General features: G+C 47.2%; 1 protein-coding gene across 2 annotated transcripts in view; it reads right to left on the minus strand.

Moving 5' to 3' along the window:
- PROX1 (prospero homeobox 1) overlaps positions 1-18,060 on the minus strand; it is a 44,335-nt gene extending 26,275 nt beyond the window's left edge. The window contains exons 1-3 of one of the 2 annotated variants that reach the window (XM_067294698.1): positions 18,025-18,060; positions 8,621-10,411; positions 1,739-1,850 (exon numbers count right to left, since the gene is read on the minus strand). In XM_067294698.1, the coding sequence (XP_067150799.1) occupies positions 1,739-1,850; positions 8,621-10,344 (1,836 nt within the window). In that variant the 5' untranslated portion in view covers positions 10,345-10,411; positions 18,025-18,060. Of the gene's footprint in view, positions 1-1,738; positions 1,851-8,620; positions 10,412-18,024 lie in introns of those variants that run through there. The other variant, XR_010883869.1, reaches the window with a different exon arrangement.
- Between the last annotated feature and the right edge of the window lie 4,022 nt (positions 18,061-22,082).

A 22,082-nucleotide genomic window follows, 5' to 3' on the forward strand; every position in this document is an offset into this window, starting at 1 on the left:
CACTTTGAAGCATTTAGGGGTATGGAAAACCCCAAGAAAAGATGAACATATCTAATATTTACACCCCTGGTTCTGTGATGTTGCTGGCCCTGAGCAGCATTTGCGTGGGAGGTGGCTGCATTGCATTGCATTTTGGGTGAATGACCCCTGCCTACATAGGGAGTTTGTAAAGTACTTTGGGGCCTCTTCCGGTGCTATATAAATATAAGGTGGCACAAAAACAAAATACTACATATTACTGTAACTCTGTCAGAGGACAATGTCACCGCGTGCAAACACAAGCACGTATTTTCTTTAAAAGAGAAAAAGAGAAGCAATAACAGGAAAAAAACACCCATCTCTGTATAACTGCCTATGTTAACATTTACTGGAGAGGACACATGATAGCACCACTACAGGACCCTCCCGAGCAGCACGCTGCCAACGCTACATCTGGCTCCAGCGGCTTATCGGTGCAGCGTTGCTTGAAACGTTCCCTCCAATTTTTCCATTCCAGGTGGAACCACTCTGAGAGCAAACCCTTCACTTGGCCCGCTGTGCGATTCACAGCTTTTTTTGTGCTTAATGATTCTTGACCGGCCATTTAGTCTAGGAAGTGCCTGTATTGCTTCCCCCCTCCTTTCTATAAATGCTGTCACCACCCGCTCAATGCATGGCATTGAATAAGAGGAACCTCCAAGGGCATGGCTGCCGAGGGCAGAAATGCACTCAGACATACATGTGCATGCAACACGGCATGAAAAATAACGGGAAAAACTGCCAACAATCTAAGCAAAGAGAACTGATCAACAAAATCTGGGCCAAGTTCACAAACCTGTGGGATTATCTTCCAACAAGACTGAAAAAAAACGTAACTTGAAAGTGATTAAAAGAAGGATTTGTGTAATTTGTTGAGGGGGGGAAAGTGTAACAAACTAATTTAAGCTAATGTAATGTTTATAAAGTTACTTAGATAATGACACCATGTACGCCATTATAATCATTAAAACCCAATCTATGTTTTTTTTTAAAAAAAAACTTAGATGATTAGCACAAAATCAAGTTGATGTGAAGGAACAATTACTTTTAGAAAAAAATCAGGAGGTCCTAATATTCTGTAGAATGAGGGAGGATGCAGCTGTATGTCGACAGCTTTCATATCCTCATTTGAATAATGTGGCCTGAATCTGTCACTTTATTCATCCTCCTTATGCTCAGTGTACTCTGCATCAACAACAAATTAAGTTGTAAATAAGAGACAATCATCACTTTTGTTTTTAAGCAGCTTCTGCATGGAGAATTTCAATGTACTGTTTCTTTTTGACAGAAAGAAAGGGATTCTACACTGTGCTTATGTAAGCACAAATATGAGGAAACCAACCGAAATGAAACAATAAGGGAGCACTTGAGAGCTGCTCCAAAATGTTCTTGGAAGTACATTTCTACCACCACAGAAATCTATTTTTTAGTAGGATATGTAAAATGAAAACTGTTTTATTTACTGTAATAATTATTCTTATTTTGCTCTGAAACTTGAAAGATTTTTTGTTTTTAAATTAAAATCCTCCATCCTCCCCTTTCCTCAGCTAGGCAAAGCAGGGTACATTTCAACAGGAAGAACAAATGAATAAAGTTAGCAGGAACCTTTGTGTACCCAGAAATAATTGTTATTAATCCCTAATACGATAACACGATACTTTCTCATGCTCAAATATAGCACATAGAAGGAAAAAAAAAAAAGAGAGAGAGATTTTCTTACCTTTACGTCTGAGAAGTAGGTTTTCAGCATATTGGAACTTGGGTACCGGGTGTAAAAGAACATGAGCTTGGCCTTTTTCAAGTGATTCGGTGACAAGCCTTCCTGCATGTAGGATTGAATTAGTGAAGGAAAATGCTTTTCTTGAAAAAGCTAGCGGTTTCCGAACATACAGAGCTGGAAAAGTGCCCCCTTAAATATTCTGCAGACTCTGAGATTACATGAGAATTATTAACATTTAAACTGCTGCACTGCTATTTTCTGTAAAATAGCTTAGTGAGGTATGTGAGGAAAGGTAACTTGAACACTGTATTTTGCAGTGTTCAAGTTCTGGTGCTGGGTCTCAGGAATTTTGCAAGTTTAGGGCTTGTGTACCATATGTACGTGCACTTGTTGCTACAGAAACAAATGCACGAAGCATGTGCTGCAGAAAACTTATCACAAGCTTTTTCTCCCTCTCCTTTGCAATTACAGCTAAAGTTTATTTTCTCCCAGTGTTGTGCAGCTTATACTAAATAAAGCTAATGCACACGAAACAATCGGAGGTGCTTTATCATTTTGAACAGTGCTTCACACTGGCAGTACATTTTACCTGCTTCATTAGCATCAATAAATTTTAACATCTTGAGTTAGTCCCTAATCCCGTTATTGCTTTGCTTCAATTGCCGCCCTCCAAATGAAAGCAAAATTTCTAAAAGGCAGAGCCCCCTCTGCCCTTCAATCCCCCCACAACAAACTCGTCTTGTTCTGATTTACACAGCTAACTCCTCGGAGAACGAGGCTGTATTTGGGGCTAACCAATCAATAAATGTGGGCTAGCGGATCAATAAATGGCCACTTACCCTGTAAGGCAGCCTATTTATCCTGGAAACATCATTACCTTTTAGATCTGTAAACAGAAGCAACTAAAACAGTTCCCAAGGGAATGTGAAGCTAACCATAACAATCTAGGCTTTCTGATTTTCTCCCAGCTTCTTGGCTCTCTTTTGTGTACTGTGTGCTAGGACAGCTCTGGTCACATCTGTGCCGCAGGCTGGCCCTGCCATTTCCTCAGCAAATTAATGGCTTTATAATTTATCAGAAATGAAGATGCACGTGGAGAAAATCAACGTGCCCCCCCCCCCCCCAAGGTCAATTAAGGGTTCTTCCCAGAAGCTTCTCTAAGGACTGTTTCTCCTAAACACAATTGTTGAAAAATTCACCCATTTCACACCTTATGGCGGGGGGAAGGTCAAACAAGTTCACAGATACACTGCAGCCAAGGTGCCTCCACCTTACGGCCGGGAACACATCAGCACAGAACATCCCATTCTGGGTCTCGATATGGGAAATTCAGACAAATTTATACCAGCGGGCTACTGATTATTAGCTAGCTCTTTCAAGAGAATACCCTTTGCTCTAATTAGTGAAAGCTACTGAAACCTCCTCATTTATTCAGTTGCAAAATAAGAAGATTCATTTTTAAATTGAAAAATGTGGCATTTAAAAAAAGCCATTGATAATATTAGCTGAAAAACCTCTTATTTTCTGGAAGTACATGGAAAACGGCTCAGCTGAACTTGCATTTTGTTTTAGATGCTTAATGATTACAAAGAAGATAATTTATGACTGACATACTTCTTGTGCCAAGAGAAGAGTTGAAAGAACCTCCAGTTACCTCCATTAGACTGATAGAGAAGTCTAAAAGAGCATTACACTCTGCAGTGCCATCTGTCAAAATACGTAAGTGAAATAATAGTAGCAAGCTGTCACCTATTGCTTAGTGATAAGAGTTTTAGACAAACCAAAAGTTCTACACCAGAAATCCTTTTTGCTATGAGATTGTTGAAGGGAAGTGGGCGGTTGGAGGTGAACTTCAATAAGTAAAAGTAAAAAAACCAAAAAAACCTAAGTCTCCTTAATTTGCAATTCCTCTGATGCTGACAACACGTTAATATCATGTTTAGCATATAGCATCTTTCAATGGAAGCTAAAAGATGTACTTAAACTTTCCAAAAAAGTGCTCATATTTGTTGGATTTAAGCATATTAGACAATTGTCTAAGTATTTTGATTCCTTTTTCCTGATTTAATTTGCATTTAGGATTTTTAAATATTTTCTGCCATAATGCCAGAGGATATTGATATTGAATGAAATATGTATTAAAAGATGTTCTAAGACTCAAATTCCAAGAAATCCATTTTTTATTAAAATTATACTTGTTCTTAAGCAGTTGGTAGTCTTAAAGCAATATCAATAATGCAACAAATCTTTGTATCTTGATCCTAAGGTTAACGCTTTACTGTGATAAAAGATATGATCTGTAATAAACTATCAAAAAATAGTTAATGATAGACCTAAGAGCTAAGAATTAGCTAACCCATTGCTATTTCAGAAAAAAACTGAACTGACCAATTGCTTAATTTCCTTTTTAAGTGCTTGGGCTGAAAAGCAACTGTTCTTCCAAGAAAGCACTAGCTGTTTCCAGGATACTTACACACGCACAATGACTCATGATGAAATAGATTCAGTAAACATACAGCTGTACTGAACACGAGCTAAGCCCCATTCAAGGCCAGGAAAGAAAACGAGCACAAATAAATATTAAGGAGGTAAAGGGAGGAGGGGTGCCGAATGGAACGCAAACAAGCTCTGTCCCAGCAGCTCATGTGGCTTGCCTCAATTCTCTTAGCTATAGCTTTGTGAAGACAGATGACATTCAATTCTATGGGTAATGCAAAATAGACAATAACTGCTGAAACTTGAGCCAGCTGCCAGGTGTAAAAAAAAAAAAAAAAAGGAAAGGAAAGGAAAGGGGGAAAAAAAAGGAGAGAAAGAAAAGATGATAAATCCATAAATTAATGAAAGACATCTGCTCAGAACATAAAAGATCAGAGAAACAGTGTACAGCAGCTGAACCTAACGCAGTGTTCAAACAGTCTGAGCGTCTCCGTGTTGTGCGTTTACAAAGTACAACGTAGCCTCACCTAAGACAGCAGCAGCAAAAAGGCAAAATGTAAGAAATGGGAAGTGAAAGACTGGGAATGAAACCTATGTTCACTCTCGTGTGGTTTAACTGGAGAGCTACAGAGGTACCATTGCACATGATTTGACTCACTTGCACTTTAATCCTACCAGGTAACTCTCCTCTTTTCCAAAAATATTTTTCAGTGGAGATGATCTTTCACTTCTGTTACTCTCATCCCGAGCTTCCACAAATACCCTAATAGGCTTTTCTAGCCTATATGTGCATCAAGCAGAAGAAAAAGACCTAAGAGAAGGCTATATCAGGCAAAAAATCAGCACTTGCGAAGCCAAGCTTCTCCTGAAGTTACACACTAGGTGCTTTTAATCGGCAAAGCTCCAAACTGCCATATTTCAGAGCATCTTCAAAAGCCTACAAAGAATGGGCTGGCTGGAAAGTATTCGTGCATCCCACAGGTTTTATCAACAGCACAGAGTTATCCAGCTTGCTGTACAATTGCTTTCCTTTTTTTTTTTTTTTTAACTTTAATTAGTTTAATTCTAGTCAGATGTAATAACTCCTCATTTCAAAATGTTGTAATTCACTAATTATAGCTTTCACATATTGGGAGTATGAAACTCATTCCAGTTGGATTGAAACTCCGCTTAAAAATAAATAAATTGTAGAAAGTTTCACTAATGTTCTAAAGCCCTCCTGCCATGGAGAAAACACTAAACTTCTTCACCTTTACAGATGTCTTACCAGCACACAAACTACTGTTGTGCTTCAATTTTGATCTATGCAAATGTTTTGGGGCTGAACAAGGCTATTTTTCTTGAGATGCAAAGAGGAGGCATGACAAAGGAAGACCATGCAGAAAAACAATTGGCTGTCTGTTTCTTTTGGAATTTGAATAAAACTTATAATTTGATTAAACAGATTAGTTTGCAAAGATATAGACTGCATTCACGACCAAGACGCGAACTCATGCTGCAGGTGCCTCTTATCTTGTTTAGAAGCATACGCAAACATTAACCATTTCCTTCTGCAACTCAGCGAATACGAGAATGATCAGATGCATTTTACATGTGTTGGTTTAAAAAAAAGAAAAAGAAAAAGAAAAGAAGACAAGCTGGTTCGGTATTTTAGCCTACTACTAAAACCTGAACTTGGCTGTATCTGCTAGTCTTATGCTCTCATCCCGGCTGTATTGTCCAGGAAAACAGATGTTGCTTTCTGCAGTGAAGAAAAAGCTGCCTCTCAAGAAATATATTTCTTATATATGCACATTCAACCACATAACATAAAAGGGCTGCAACAGACTCTACCACAAACAAACCAGCCTCCGTGCTGCACCTCTCCCTGGAAACTGCAGCTACCTGGGCAAATGAGCAGCTACCAGGAAAAGCCGTCCCCACAGCTGCACTGTATACCAGGGCACACGCCGTGTACGGATGCTATTTAAGAAATCTGTTCTCCCTAGCAGCTTCGTATCTAAAACCAGACCCAACTGCAGCCTGCAATTACTAGTGTCCAAGTGGGAAAGTCGGTGTGCTTTCACAACCGCAGGGGAAGAAGTGTTGCGTAGGGAAGGAGGAAAATGGACAGTACATATCACACTAACGCTCTGTTTTCCCCCCCGGCTACACTTGGAGCGGCCCCGGCTGCAGGGACACTCGCACCCCTGTGTCAGCAGCCCCAACAAGCTCCCTCGATGACCACGGTGAGGCAGAGCAATGGAGAGGGGGAGAAGAAGAGACCTTTGAAGGATGGAGAGGATCAGCTGCCGTTACAGAAATACTCCTAGTTTGTACACTTGTAATTTTTCAGCTCTTATCACTCCTCTCCCAGGAAGGGGAAATTACTTTTATACCAAAACAATTAATATACCACCGTACTGTTTGTTAGAAATGACATAATTACTCTGGCCTGAGTCTTGCCCTCAGCTGTCCCTCCTGCTGACCTCAAGACTGCTTCGGGAGCATCACCGTTTGCATTTCGATACGCAAGGAAGACCTTTGTTTCCAACCTCCAGAAGCAGCCACCAACAGCAGCGAACGACACTGGCTTTGGACTGCCGCCCCTTTTTTGCCATAGGGCACAGCCTGCAAGGCTATGGCAAGCCAAGATTTCCCTCCCCCTGTCGGGGCCACGTCTGAGCTCTGCTGGGAAAGAGGTCCTTCAAACGCCACCTCCCCTACTCCTCGGCTCTCGAGGAGGCGAGCAACTGCGGAAGCAGCTTCCAAACGGGAACCCTTCCCTCTACACAAACCAGGCTGCAACACAGCAACATCCACATGGGCCTGCCCAAAACCGTGGCACCGCAGTTGTTTCTGGTTCAAAAGGTGACCACGGCTGTATCAACGACGCCCAGTGCCCACGTCCGCTCCAGCTGTCCCCGGGGGGCACGTCCCCCCCGACGGGGGGCTCCCGGGAGCGTGCGCCTGCCATGCCGGGCCTGGAGCCCTGCCATCCCTCTGCTGCGGCGCCTGACCCACTCAGCGCTGCTATATAAAACCTGCTTTAATTAATCTAAAACAACCAAAGTTATTAATTGCCAAGGAGATACCCAGCAATGGGGCACAGCCTTGTGCATCTGCCTCCAAGCGATACCCCTGGAAAGGGGACAATTTCCTCATTACTACTCAGGGAGAGGTACAGTTATTCAGTTAAATTACTTTCATCAACTTGGAAATGAAATTAGCTACATCTAAAACGCTATGCTTCTGCTGTTGCTTTATGGAGGGGTCTTAGAGGAGGCATAAGATGTCAACCTACCCTTCGTTCAGAATCCTCAATTTTAGCATTGGGTATTTTGTTCACATTTAATACAACTGCACTTGGAAGAAAAATCTTTTGACCAAAAAAACACATTAGGGGAGAAGATGCAAGGAGTGGGAGGTGTTACTGCTAAAAACGAAAAAAAAAAATTAGTACTAGTTTCCAGGAAAAAAAAATACTGAATATATCTAGATATGCCTAAATAAAAGCAGAGATGTATTTTTTCCCCTAACAAAAGCCTGATATTGAGCTAAAAAGAGGGATTTTGTTATATATATATATTTTTTATAGAGGGGGAAGCATTCTGTAAATTTAATACAGCTGAACTTTTATATTTAATTGTTCTCTCTAGCTTTCCAAAATAATTTGCTTTGTGTATGTTAGGACAAAAGATTTCTGTGTATGGCTGAACAGAGGTTAATCATGCATAGCAGGCAGCTGCACAAGGGCTGAGGAACAGACCTCTGGGTGGGGGGAAAGAACTTGATGCAGCTTGAATATATCAGTACCTGTATCTTTTGTGCTTTATTTTGTTTACTCACTCAAGGACTGAAGGCTTCCAAACAACCAAACATTTGTTCTGCGCGAGCTGCGGCGGCGGCGACGGGCTGCAAAGCGGGTCGCGCCCCGGTGGGGCTCGGCGGGGAGGGGGCGGCGAGGGAGAGGCTCCCGTGGCGGCAGAGCGCGGCCGGCGGTGGGGCACCCCGGGCCGGCGGGACCAGGAAACGGTGCCACACCTGGGCCCCGGGCCGGGCTCCTTCTCCCACCCGATGGTCTAAAAGGTTGGGGGGGGGGGTCTTTTTTATTTGATTGGGGTTTTATTTGTCTGGGCGGGAGGGAGGGCGATCACCTTAAAAACTCTCTTTGCAAAGAGGTCAAGCAGGTGAAATGGGGCACGCAGCAGAATACTGTAGCTGAAGCAGCACTGCTAATTAATACCCGATATTTGATGTAGCCACTAGCCTTGCAGAGCTCCCTGCCTACTCCCGCTCCGAATGCTGTGCTAGCACCGCGCGCTTGGGCAAGCACCAGCACGTGGGGACGGCATGAAGTCCTCTCTTCCCGGCCACTACGCGCACCGCTAAGAGAAAGTGGAACGCGAGCCCCCACGATTTGGCCCCAGCACTGCAGCCAATTATCGTTTTTCTTTAGAAAAGGATATTGCACTTCCCGAGTAAGGTGAGATTTCAGACATGTCTTGAAGGTCGCCGCACTCGGACTTTATGAGCGACAAAGAGAGCCCTTCGGCGGCACTGGGCGGGTGTGCTGGTGAGCAAGGGTGGTGATTCATGTGGTGCGACGACATCTTGGTCCTCAGACTCGTGGTCTCCCGAGTCAAGTCTAGGGATTCGGGGGAGGCGCGCTCTTTGCCTGGGAAGGAGGCCGATGGGGCACCCAGCGGGCTCTGGAAGGGGTACGCCATGAGGGGGAGCGGGAAGGGGTGGCGGAAGGAGGAGGTGGAGAAGCCCGCCGTGGCCGACAGCGGGGACTGGTGGAGGGAGGCGTGGTGGCCCCCAGGCGGCGGGGCAGAGGCAGATTGGTCGGACGAGTTTTTGCGGACAACGAGGGGCAGCGCCTCGGTTTGGTCGGTGGCGCCGGGCATCTGCACGCTGCCGAAGGTGTCGAGGGGGTTGGGGATGATGACGTCCCCGAAGCACTGCAGGCGCTGGTTGGCTGTGTGGAAGTTGTGGTTCTCCCCGTTCACTGCGAATCTGGCTTGCGGGATCTGGAGAGGTGGGAAGACCTGAGGAAGTTGGCGGGAGGGCTTAGATGAGAAAACTTTAACCACTGTGTCCACAACCTGTGACATGGCCGTATTCAGTTCCTGTTTCAGCGTCTCAGCCAAATGTTTGCCTTCGGGATGGAAAGAATTTGGCCCTTGCTCCTTTTCCTTGGGACCTTCTCTTTTAGGCTTATTCTCTGCGACTTCTTGCTCCCTGATGAGGGCACGGGCACGATCGATGAATTGCCCTGGGTCCAGCTCGCACATCTCGTTGTCTGACCGGCCAACGGAGTCGCCTGCCCTCACATCCATGGTTTCGGAGCGCATGCTGTCTTCAGACAGGTTACCATCTTCATCATTTTCAGAGTCAGTGCTGTCATAGATTTGGTAGAACTTCTCCTGCAGCTGGCGCAGCTGTTTCTGCATGTCTTCCAGCTGCTGCTTCAGCTGTCTGCGCTCCTCGCGCTTCTGTTCTTTCCTCGCCGAAACCAGCTGCTGGAAACTCTGCTGCTGCTGCTGTGGCAGCTTTTGCTTGCGTTTGTTTTCTCTGTAACTTTCTCGGGGACTCACAGACTGCGGAGCTATTTCTCTTTCATTTTCATTGCCCCTTAACGCCACGCTTGGGGAATGGCTCATACCCCGAATTATATTCTCAACCCGGGCGCGTTTAGCTCTCAGGTGCTCGTCACATAACCGATCCACATCAAACTGGCTCATAGTAGGCCTGCCAAAAGGGGAAAGACACTCTTGGGGGCTGTCTCTTGAAGAGTTGCTGCATACATCCTCCTGATGTACTTCTGAGCCTGTACTAGAGAGACCGCTGGCTTGGAAACTGGGCTCTGTGCCACCATTTTTGTTCATGTTATTTTTCAACAGCTGGGAAATTATGGTTGCTCCTGGAAAAGGCATCATGGCATCTTCATACGAGTTCGCCCTCTTCAGCAGCTTGCGGAGTACATTTGACTTTTCTCCATCTGCATGCTGCACCACTGAATACTCGACATCCTGCTCTGAACCTTGGGGATTCATGGCACTAAAAAACGTTGCTCTTGCCTTTGCAAAAAATGCAGATGCTGTCCCTACCGTCCTTTTCACTCCAATGTCAACTCTTCTTCTCTTGGTTTGCCTGCTTAAGAGGGCTGTGCTGTCATGGTCAGGCATCACTGGACTGTTATTGTGCCATCTTCAAAAGCTTGTCAGCTGGGCTCAGCTCAAGAATCCTGGGACCCTGGCCAACAGAACAAAAGGACTGATGAATCATTTTCTTTAAATTTCTCCAAATTTCCTGACCTCAATCCTGAATAAAATGCAAAATGCATAGGCTCTGGGATTTATGGCACATTACAATTATTGCAATTTATTATGCACTCTGCTTGAAATGAAACATTTTTAAATATTTCTGCTCCACTGGTTTAAGATGGATTAAGATTTAAAAAAGCAAAAACTGCTTAAGCACCAGTAATATGATTCTCTTGCACAAATGCCTAAAATGATACTGTTTATCTTCAGAAGAAAGAGTAGATTAGAAGAACACAGCCTCTGACAACCAATTGATTAAATTTAGGGCATTGAGATACATGTTACAAAAGAAGATGAAAGTACTCCTTATTTAAGATTTATTGTTAAAACAAGAAACTGTATAAAATTTGGATTAAAAAAATTCAATTGCAATGTAAAAAACTGTAATTGTGGGTTTGTTTTTTAAAGAGAGATAAAAATGGTAAGTAATTATTCGAAGGTCAAAACAACAACTTTCACTTAATTTTAGGTAGGACAGGATACGTGAAAGGTGAAGAAAACATACGCGCATTTAGACTTAAATTGGGAAGAAAACCTCTCTTAAATCATTAGGAAAACATTTATTCAGTAAAGCAAAAATGCATTAAAATATTTTATGGTCAGGATTATAATATTTACATAGATGTGATCAAATAAAGGCCAAAACATAGCTAGTTAACGTAGCCTCGCACGTAGCAGTGACTAGCCACAACAGTGTTTTAAATTCCCCATGCATTCCTTCCCTTCTCTTAACTTATATCCTCTGAGTAAATCTCAGTGCTGAAGCAGGAAAATTTTGTATTTCATACACTAAAATATATGACATTAAATTTTTTGCATAGCAGAAACGAGGCATGTTCAGTGTCACATCTCTCTGTTTTAGAAAAATCTCCAAAAACAGTATCTCAAATGCCCAGTGAAGCCTTTCTTACATGTAATATTTTGAATACACAGTATCTTATTTCCTGTGACATGCAGAAAGACGAGAAAAAATATGGAAAGATGAAAGAAAGAACATCAATCAGCTGCGTGAGAAAGGAAGATACCTTCTCTTTATATGAACTCTCATTGTTTCCCAGGAACACAGCATAAAAAGATAACACACTTCCTTGCATTTTGTAAAAGGCTCTTGACATAATTTGTGACTTATTAACTAGTGATGCTAAACTCACATCGCACACAGAGCATTAGACATTCTTTCCTGTTTCTTAAAATTTAACACTGAGTAAAATTAAAACATTTTTCATGCGACGCTTATCTAATATTAAACTTTACATTTGCTTAGCAGAGCACAGTCTTCACAATAACAGGGTATATTGCCAAAGGCAGCATGCAGACTTTTTGGAATTGCTCCCATCTCTTTCGGTTCACCTGTAAAAACATCTACGTGCTCCCTAGGACTGCATCTGTGGCTAGTTTTAAAGAATGACTATCCATGCAAATAGGCATAATTTCAGCATGAAATAATCTGTAAAATCAAGACAGTAGTCAATGCTTAGTTTGCAACCAGGAGGGAAAAAAAAAAAAAAGCTTTTAATACTTAAAAACCTTATGTTTATTCTGCAGCCTTTGCCCACAGATCCTGGATGTACTAGAAGAATTTTCAGAGATTTGGTGTCAGAGACAGTTAGGCAAGGGACATGATGTTTGTTTACATTACTGGCTCCTTGCATACAGGAAAGCAAAGAATGATAAAAATAAAAAAAAGTCATGAATTCAGATGGGAAATCCAGAGCCTTACGTTGTTATCAGGACACTGCCTGCAGAAATCACTCCTTATCAAGAAGCACATTAAGCAAGTGAAGTTTGGAGACCTAATGCTAATAACAAAATAACAAGGAGTTACATTGCAGGGGCCCAATTCCATCACCTGCACACTAGGTAGCATCACCCTCTGCAAGCAATTCCCCTGGCATCCAGGGCACCGCTCAAACAGCAAAACCCTGCTAGGGACCAGCGGCAGAATCAGGCCCTGCTGCAAAGTACGTGGTGTAAAAGACGGTCTCCTACTTCGAGTTAATGCAAAAGGAGTTTCTGGGGGACCAGGAGCTGGCTCTAACAATTAGGACTTCTTTTAAAAAAAAAAAATCTGAAGAGTTGGATTTTCAGAAGGGGTCTTTCCATAAGTAAAAGGCCAAGTTCTTGGTGAGGGGGAAAGGGGCGACACACCGCCACAGTCACGGGAGGTTTTAAGCAGGCAATCTTGGCTCGGTGCAAACCAGGGTCAAGGTTGACCTTCCAGTCTAGTGGTGTTCATTTGAAAGCGATATAAACTAATTGCAAGATAATTGTAAGAGCTCTTGCTTACTGCATGTAAGATATTCTAAAGGCATTTTGCTTAAAGATAATAGTTGCCAATAGGAAAAAAAAAAAAAAAACTTCATGTTTTTCCTTCCTTTTCTGTAGTTAAACTACGCTTGATTAAGATCCAGCGGTACATGCCCAGACTCACACCAAAAACCTCACGTCAGGTTTCAAGTTTTGCACATTTCCCAGCAAATTTTAGGTGCCTGCACAGCGTTTCCGTCTCCCTGGCCCAAGGACATGCGCGGGGAGGGCTGGCCGTACCCTTGAGGCAGCAGCTCAGGAAACCGGCTGTCCTGTGCCGGGCTGGGAGGTCATTGCCACGCATCCTTCCTCCCGGCGCCCACTTCCCTCTCCCGTAACCCGCACCGACAGCTGCTCCCCAGCTCCTGCCACCGCCGAGGCCGGCGGCAGGAGGTGCTCCCGAGCGATGCCCTTCCCTCGCCCACGCTGAGCGCACCGCAGTTACCACAGCCCTAACCCGGGCGCTACGCAACATCTCCCACTGGCCCTGGCGCAATCCTGAGCTCGCGGGCTGCCCGCTTTAAGGCCACCGTTCGTTTCAGCTTAAATATGGGAAACAGTTCTACTTTAGTCCGACAAAGCAGAACGAGTATCGAGTGGCCAGGTAACATTTTGCTTTAGGAGAGACCAAAACCAACTCGTATCTCAAGGAAAGGAGAATGCCACGTACAGCAGCATGCAAAATCCCAGACGTGACAGGCAGACCTTGATACTGATTAAACTGGAAGTGGATAAATAGGGAACTCTTGGAAAAAATTAGGAAGTTCATGTCCTTTACATAATACCAGTACTTTGGCTGCATATTGTCTCAAAACTACATTTCACACATCTTGTTTCTGTACACCCATCCAGAAATACATATTTAGAAGGGTAGATTAGATTGTTAATATCTACGTAGAAATCTTTAAGAGTGGCATTTCTGAGTTACAGAGCTTTAAATTTGTGAAGGTTAGATTTGCTTTACATGTCACTTCTGATACTCCTTACCTGCCAAGCATAGTTTATGTTAAATTTACCCTCTACATTTAGGGCCTCAGTTTGCAAGATGTGGCTTTCTCTTAAAAGAAACTGAACATTTTCCATTCCTGTGTACTTCAAAAACACAGTGAGGGCCTCAGTACTTTCTAAGTCCACCCAAAAACACAGTTTGCAGAATTTCATTTACAAATTTACTTTCAAAACTTTTGTTTAAGGAGATTTGATTAAATGTAACTGTGAATAACTTCTTACTTCCAAAACTTTTAAGGCAATTTGATTAAATGTAACTATGAGTAACTTCTAAATAGTGCAGCATCTACACACATGGGTTTATTTTCTATGCATTAGATATACATCAATATATTAGCTGGAAACAGTTGAATTTCTAGGTATCTAAGAGTTCCTGTTCCCAAACCTTCAGCTAGAATGGCATACGGTGTCAGGCATTTAACTGCGCTCATTACAAAGCAATCAGTTTCTGTAACCAATTTTGTAAACTCATCCTGATCTACATAGATCCTGACCGTTTTCTCTTAGATTAATTCATACATCTATGAGACAGAAAGGAGCTTTAAATTTAAACTCATCCTGCTTAGCAAGTCTGGAAGAACATAGACTAACCTAAAGCCCTTGGTGCCCAACTGATAGGAAAAACCATTGAATACATAGTAGCAAAGTGCTAAACTTGAAGCATATCCATTGATGAACTCGAGGAGATACTGGTTTATAGAGCTGAAATTGTTCCTGTCTTTTCATGAGCCAACTACTTTCTTTGGTCAAGCGTCTGACTGCTTGTTCTCAGCCCCCCATGCCAATACTACACAAGAAATTTAACACGGTTCTGCTAATAGAAATATTTAGATCTTTCATTCTAAAGCGCTACGCTGGGCATGGCTTTGCCAGCATCAGCCAGCGAGCACAAGACGAAAATTATTTCGGTCAACAGCATTGCACACACAAAACCAGAGTTAAAATCTGAAGAACAGATGACACATATACCATAGAGCTGTTCAGTGCTAAAATCACTTCATCAGACTAATGAAAAACTACTACCTTTTTGGATGGTTTTGACACAAGTTTTCTTGGGAGAAAGAGTTATCTAATTCCTTTAGCTGAGGCATGCAATAAAAGAATTTGAAACAAGGCAGAAATAATAAGCAACTATTTATGCATTAACAGCTACTTTATTAGTATTGCTCCACAAGAAGAAGCAAGCATTATAACCTAATTTAGCTCAAAATTACATTACCTGGTCTTTAGTCTAAAACAGAAAAGCCACTTACTTTTTTTTTTTTTTTTTAAATACCTGATGATATAGGGCCCAATCCAACAAGGTATTCAGCAAAGCCTGTGAACGCCAAACATCCTCAATTCCCATCGACTTCAGGGAGAATTGACAGAGCTCACTAACAAGAGTTGCTCAGCATCTCATTAGTACAGGCCTTTATTTTGGGGAGATGCACAACCCCTCATCGTGTATCTGTGGGCTGTACCATTTGAGGAAACAGCTTCTCCGAATGAAAAAAAGAAGTCAAGCTATGCTAAGTATAAAATTCACATTTTTCCTCCTTACAAGCCAGTTTGGTTCTTGTTATTTCATTGACCAGGAAGAAAATAAGAACTCACATGGACTCTGTGCAGAGACAATACTGAAACACTAACAAGATTCCTACTACGAACTCAGCCCAAGTTTTCCAAGATATTTTTTCCATACTACACAACACAGTTAAATTAGAATTCTTGAATTGGTTAAGTGCAGTTAGCCAGCACTTTGAGACAGAATAAATCATTATTTAAAGACCATAAATTGTAGCATTTTCAATTCTGCCCTGTACACAAATTAAATTCCAATTTCAAAATGTGTCCATTCCTATGACTATCTAAATTTATCAACTGAACATAAAAAAAGATAAGTCATATACAGTGAGAGGCCTCAGATTTTCACTGGTAGAGAAGTTAGCTATATATACAGACAGTAACATTCAGTGAATGTTAGATAGTTTACAGAACAATTTAATATGGAGCCGTTAGCAAAAAGTATATACACTGTACTTTTTATCACAGTTCAGCCCATGAAATGTTGGTCCTCTATCTACGTTTGAGTATTAATAAACATTTCACAGTATGCGATATAGCTGTTAAAGGTAAGCTTCGGACAAAAAGCAGATAAAATACAAGCAAAATGGGCTGCGGTGGCCGTAAACTTTACATGATTGATGGCAACTTGCAGAAAAACTGCTAGAATAAGACATAAAGGCTATGTGCCACATGCAAATCTATGGGTAAGAAAACTGCCTCGGTATAACTCACTCTGCACACTGCCAAACCTCTACAGATGATGGAAGTGACAAATAATCTAAGCTTTTACACCTCGCAGTGACACGGCTGTGTTTCTGTAACCTGCACCAGACAACATCGGACCTTTCTGCCATTGAGTAATGCACATGTATACGTGGACGCACTTCCACGTGCCCCATGCCCACACTCCTGGATGCAGCCTGGATGTGGGTTTCGGGGTGACACTCACTGCACAGCCAGAAACGCCACAGTGTTTGCCGCAAGCACTTGGGATCTGTGGGAAACTAGAGGGTGTAAAAATCCTCGCTTGGTAACTTTTGCCCAGCATTCAAGGGCACCTCTAGTCCGCGGCCGTTTCCCCTGCCAGACATGATTGACATCCCCTACTTTGTCAAAGATATTAAGTTAATATCCTCCATATCTATTATTTCCGGGGATGGAGAGCGTGTACATGACATTCAGCCCTCAGAGAGCTCAACCCCATCTCAGCTGCGTCTTCCGCGCTTTTCGGGCGCAGGGACCGGCCAGAGCTGTTTATTGACTTACTTCTCTTTTTTAAGGCTAGCCCTGGCAGCCAGGGTCCCTCCGGCGACAGGACAAGTGTCGGCGCGGCCGGGGGACGCGGCGGCGGCGGGACTCGCCGCCAGCCCCGGGCGCGGGCGCGGCCGGGCCCTGCGCGCCCCCGGGGCGCCCCGGCGCGCACCTGCCCGCTCCGCGCGCACCTGCCGCCGCCCCGACGGCGCTGCCCCGCCAGCGACACCGGCAACTTTCCCCCGCCACCGCCGCCGCCGCCGCGCCGCGCCGGCGCCCCCGCTCCGCCCCCGCGGAGCGCCGGGCCCGCCGCGCTGGCCGTGCCCGCGGCCGGCCGCCCCCGCCCCGCGCGGGACCCCGCCGCAGCGCGCCCCAAACGCGCCCCCCTCCGCGCAGCACCCACCCCCCAGCACCATCCCTTCCTGCACTTTAACTCCCTTTAAACACACGGCAAAGTGCTGGGGGCCACGCAGCACATCAACGGAGGGGGCAAAAATAAACCCAAGAAAGATCTCCATCAAGGAGAGAGAGAAAAAAAAAGAAAGAAATTAAATCCCCCTTTAAGAAAAAACAAACAACAACCAAACAAAAAAAGTACCGATAATCCCCGACCAAGGCTCTTATCCCGCAACTTGCATTTGATCTCATGTGCTCGCTACCTACCGCTCCAATCCCATTTTCTATACATTTCCACAATTCGCAGCTCGTCCCACCCTTGGGAACGAAAAAGTAATCGGAACAATAAGAAGAATAAGAATTAAGAAAAAGTCCCTGCCCTTCCCTGTTTGGGTTAAAAAGGAGAAGTAGCGACATGCAAATGACAAGCAAATTGGAAGAGACAAAAAGAAAGGCAGCTATAATAAACAAGACAAAGAGGAGGCTCAGAGGACCAGATCAGGAGTTTAAAGCAGGGGACGGGGAACTTAAGGGAGAGGGGGGAAGGAGGAAGCTCGGAACAACAAAAAGAAGTAAAATACTCGGTGCCTTTTCCGTCCCCACAAAACTGCCCTCCAACCCACGGAATAAAATAAAGAGCAGGAGTCCACAAAAGGTGGCAGAGCGAGAGGAGAGGAGGGGGAGGAGGATCACCTAACAACGAGCAGGTCACTTACTCTTCAGCACCGGGCAGCCTAGGGTGAGGAGTCCATTCAGGCTTCGGGCTTACAAATCGGTACTGCTTTAGGTATTGGGGATTTAATACTACTCAGCTAATAAAGTCATTGCAATTTTGCCCCCTGGAAAAAGAAGCACAGATTTGATAACGGTGATCAGTATTTTGCTGGGGAATTAATATTTTTCCCCCTAGATTTTTTAAAACAGCCCAAGCAACTGCGAATTAATAAAGAAAAAAAATAAAAAGAAAGAAAGAAAGAGAAGGGAAGGAAAAAAAAAGGAGGAAGGAGGTGAGGAGAGGGAGAGAATACTTACTCCGTGCAAAGGCGATGAAACTGAGCCTCTTTTTTTTTTGCCGGTGGAAAGAGAGAAAGGGAAACACACGCACGCACATGCACACACACCACACGCGCACACACACACCACACCACACCACACCACACACCCGCGCGCGCGCGCGCACGCACGCAGCCCGCGAGCTCGGCGCTGATGAATATTATAATTGGGCAAAGGGAGGGCGAGCGCGGGTGAGAGCGAGCGAGCGAGCGAGCGGGCGGGCGAGCGAGCGGGCGGGCGGGCGAGCGAGCGAGCGCGCCGGGCAGCGCGGGAGCGGTATGTGCGTGCCGGCGCGGGAGCGGGCCGGGCGCGCAGCGGCGCGCGGGGCAGCGGCGCGGGGCAGCGGCGCGCGGAGCAGAGCGAGCGCTCCGCACCGCCACAAGATTTACTTTAAGACACAGCTGAAGGAAACAGGAAGACTACACGTCACAGTGAGCGTGACGTGGGCCCGGCCGAGCGCCCAATCGGGAGGCTCCTTGGGATGGAAGGGGCCGAGGGAGCGCAGAACTTGGCAGGGAGAGGGAAAAAAGAGCGAAGAGCGGGAGGGGGGCGGGTGCCTCCCCCCGCCCCCCCCGCGGGAAGGTGGCCTCGGCCGCGCACCTGGCCGGGCGCGGGGCCCCCCCACGCGCGCAGCGCAGCGCCCGCGCAGAGCGCGGGCGCGCGAAAGCCGTCCCGCCACCGGGAGCAACTTTTTTTTAGGAAAGCCGTCGGGCTTAAAGCGCGGCGCGGTTTTCCGCACAGTGTCTCCTGAGCCCCCCCCCCCCGCGGGGGCACCCCTTCCCCCCCTGCGCACCAGTGCGCGCCGCGGAGCCGTGCCCCAGCTGTGCGCGGCTTTCCCCCGTAATCATGAGAGAGGTGTCCCGCAGCCCCCGCTGCCCGGTCACAAACTTAAGAGAAATAGGTAAATTACGCTCGAACTGCTTGCAAGGCTTCCCGCGCCGACGCGCAAAACGGCTTCGCTAACTCAGTGCGCGGCTGCAACTCTGACTGGAAGCCTTGCAGCTCACTTTTCACGTGAGAGGCAAAAAATAAACACGAAAAAGAGCATCAGGTTGCAATGTGTCAAAACAAAAGGCTTTTAGGAAACCCGAGTGATTATTTATTATGGACGGCTGTGAACAGGGCATCACAGACAGCGCAGCTAAAGTTTAGGTCAACTTAAATCCATCCCGAGCTAATTACAGCCCGCTTCTGAGTGGACCTTGCTTTAAATCTTTAGGAGAAAATGAATTTCGAAATAAAGACAGGGTCTTCCCAATAGGTCTGCGCTGCAATCACACCAAAGACTGCCGGGCGCGTTTTACCCCGCCGTGACCGCGGATGTGCGAGGTGTGCGGGCCGGCCGCACACGGCACCCCTTTTCTCCCAGGACACGCATATTCGTATATGCGGGAGACTCGCCTGGCTGCTGGGAGCGCAGAGGCGAAAGTTTGCTTAGGAAAATGCATTCAGGCTCGTAGGCGGCAGGGGAGGAGAGGAGAGGCAATAACGTCCCGCGGCGGGCAGCGCAGCGCGGAGCGCCTCGGGGCGCCCGGCGGAGGTAAGGAGCAGGGCGCGGGCTCCGCGGCCCCGTCCGCGCCTCCTCGGCGCTGCCGTGCGGCGGGCGGCGCGGCCCCTCCGCGGCGCGCACCGCGGCGGCGCCCGCCCCGGCCAGCCCGGCCGGCGGGAGAGGCGGCCCGACCCGAGCGGGAGCCCCGACGGGGCGAGGGAACGGGACCGGCCGGGGGGGTGCGGCGGCGGCGGCGGCTGCTGCCCCCCGGCCCGGCCCCGGGGCCAGCGGCGAGGCGCCGGGCGGTGCTCGCCGCCTGCCCGCTCTGCTGCCGGCGGCGCGGGGAGCTGCTTTCCTTTGCCTTTTCTTTCTTCTTCTTTTTTTGGCCTCTCTTTTTCCATTTCAGGATCTGTCTCACTGGAGGCGGACGCGGCTCGCGGCCCCACGCGTGGGTTTCCGCCGCGACGCGCAGGGTGCGGGGCGGAGGCGCGGAAGCCCCTCGGGGGGCGGCGGGGGCACACTGCCCGGCACGGCCAAGCCTGGGGAGCCGGCCCCGGCCCCGGCCCCAAACCCGCTCCTCCCGGGGCCCGCCCGCCTCCGCCGGCCCTTTCCTGCTGGGGCGAAACGTGCAACTCCCCGAGGCGCCGCTTTTCGCCGCCGCCCGACGGCCGCAGCGCTCCCACGCGCGGCGGCGGGGAAACCCGGACCGCACCGGGTCACGAAGGAGTCACGCGGGACCCGTCGAAACGGCCCCTTCGCGCTGCCAGGGCTGCCGCTCGCAAGCGGTTAAACCACCCCCGAAACCTGCCGCCGCGGGGTCGGTGCAGCGGGCGAGGCCGTCGGGCGGCGGCGCACCTGGCGCTCCCGGCTCTCCCGGCGCTCCCACGCGTGTTTCCCTCCGCCCCGCAAGCCACGGAGGGGCTCCCGCCTGGGGCCGCACCGCGCCCGGGGAGCTGTCCCCTGTGCCGAGACGTGCCGAGCCGAGCTGCCCCGTCGCTGCCACCCCGCATCCAGCTGTGGCCACCCCTGCCTGGTGGTGACCGTGACACCACGATGCGCCCGAGCGCGACCCGCTCGGCCTCCGCAGCTGCTGCCCCCAACCCCAGTGCTGGATGGCGGCAGCCTCCCGGCCTCTGCCAGCACGGGAAAACGTTATTTTCCTGTCCCATCGCTAGCAGTAGGGGAGCTAGCCCCTGGAGCGACGGAGCAGGGTGGCCCCGCTGGCCCCTGCGGGCAGTGGGCCTCGGCGTGACTGCATGCCATAGGCACTGTGCAGAGGAGGGCTCGCTCCCTGTTTTTTCTTCAGCACGGGCTCAGTTTGCCTGGGTGACATGTTCAGCCTCCGCTTGTAGCTGTAAGTGCTGCAGGGGCTTTGGGACAAGGGTGCAGAAGTGTGTCTGGATGCACAGGGAGATAGGCTAAATTTGGCAGGTGAATGACTCTCTTGAATTCTTTCCTTTTTTTTTTTTTTCCTTTCTAAAGGACACAGGGATGTGTGTAGAGGTGAAGCCAAATGCTAATAAATAAATAGCTACCTCTGACACTGTGCTTGTCACCACTGCGTCTCAACTTAGCCTCGGCCACTGACGATTTACCCATTGTAGAGAAAGAGAAACTGAGTCACTGAAAGTGAAGCACCTTCCCCAAGGTCACTCAGCAGAGGAGTAGCCACAGGCCTGCCGGCTGCCAGCCTGGCCCCGGACTTTGGCACTGTGCGCATGCTCTTCCACCTAGCATCAGCCCCACTGCCTCATTTCTTTAGCTGGTTGCAGGTTACCTTCCTCCAGCACTGTGTCTTGCAACTTTCTCAAGTCTAAACAGCCATCCCTGAGACCTGGCGTACCAGTAAGCCCCACTGTAGTGAAACGCATGCTTTCCGCTCACTGGTCCTCTCAGGCACTGAATGCTCTTTTTTCCTTTTAATCTTAGCAGAAAATAGGCAACCTCCTAAGGAATGCAAGTTGATTCAACAAATCAAGGAGCAGCAAAAATACTCCTCCGCCCAGATGTTAGAGGTGGAGGAAAGGCTCTTCCTCCTCCAGACTTCAATTCCCCCAGAACCGGGGCTGGGGGATCCCTGTGCTGGGAGCTCCAGGGCCCACTGTCTCTGCTGTGGCTCCAGCAGTGGCTGGGCAGCCTCTTGCCACCATCAGTGGGTGCATTGCTGATTTCGTCCCTTGCCACCCTGCAGTTCCCCAAACAATTGCAAGTGTGATCCCTGCTAGCGTGTAAAGCAACAAACTTGCAGATTCCAGTCTGTCTTTGAACTCTTGTAGAAGTCCCATGTCCTTTTCTTGGTAATTAATAAATCATAAGGTAGTTGCACTGTTTATATTCTGCCTGATGGGCACGTTGGATCCGGAGAGAAAATAATTTATGTTGGCGAAGTTTGGATTCAGAGTTTGGGTGCGCTCAGATCTGTGGGCTCTCCTCTCCCTTCCCTCTGTCTTTGTCTAAGGCTTGGTACATGTCACACAGTTCAGCTCAAAATACTAGATTTCCTCCCGATACAGGGATTGTCAGGTCTATTGTCAGCTGCAAGGTTTGG

This window comes from Apteryx mantelli, chromosome 3, assembly GCF_036417845.1.
Source record: "Apteryx mantelli isolate bAptMan1 chromosome 3, bAptMan1.hap1, whole genome shotgun sequence".
NCBI classification, from domain to species: Eukaryota; Metazoa; Chordata; class Aves; order Apterygiformes; family Apterygidae; genus Apteryx; species Apteryx mantelli.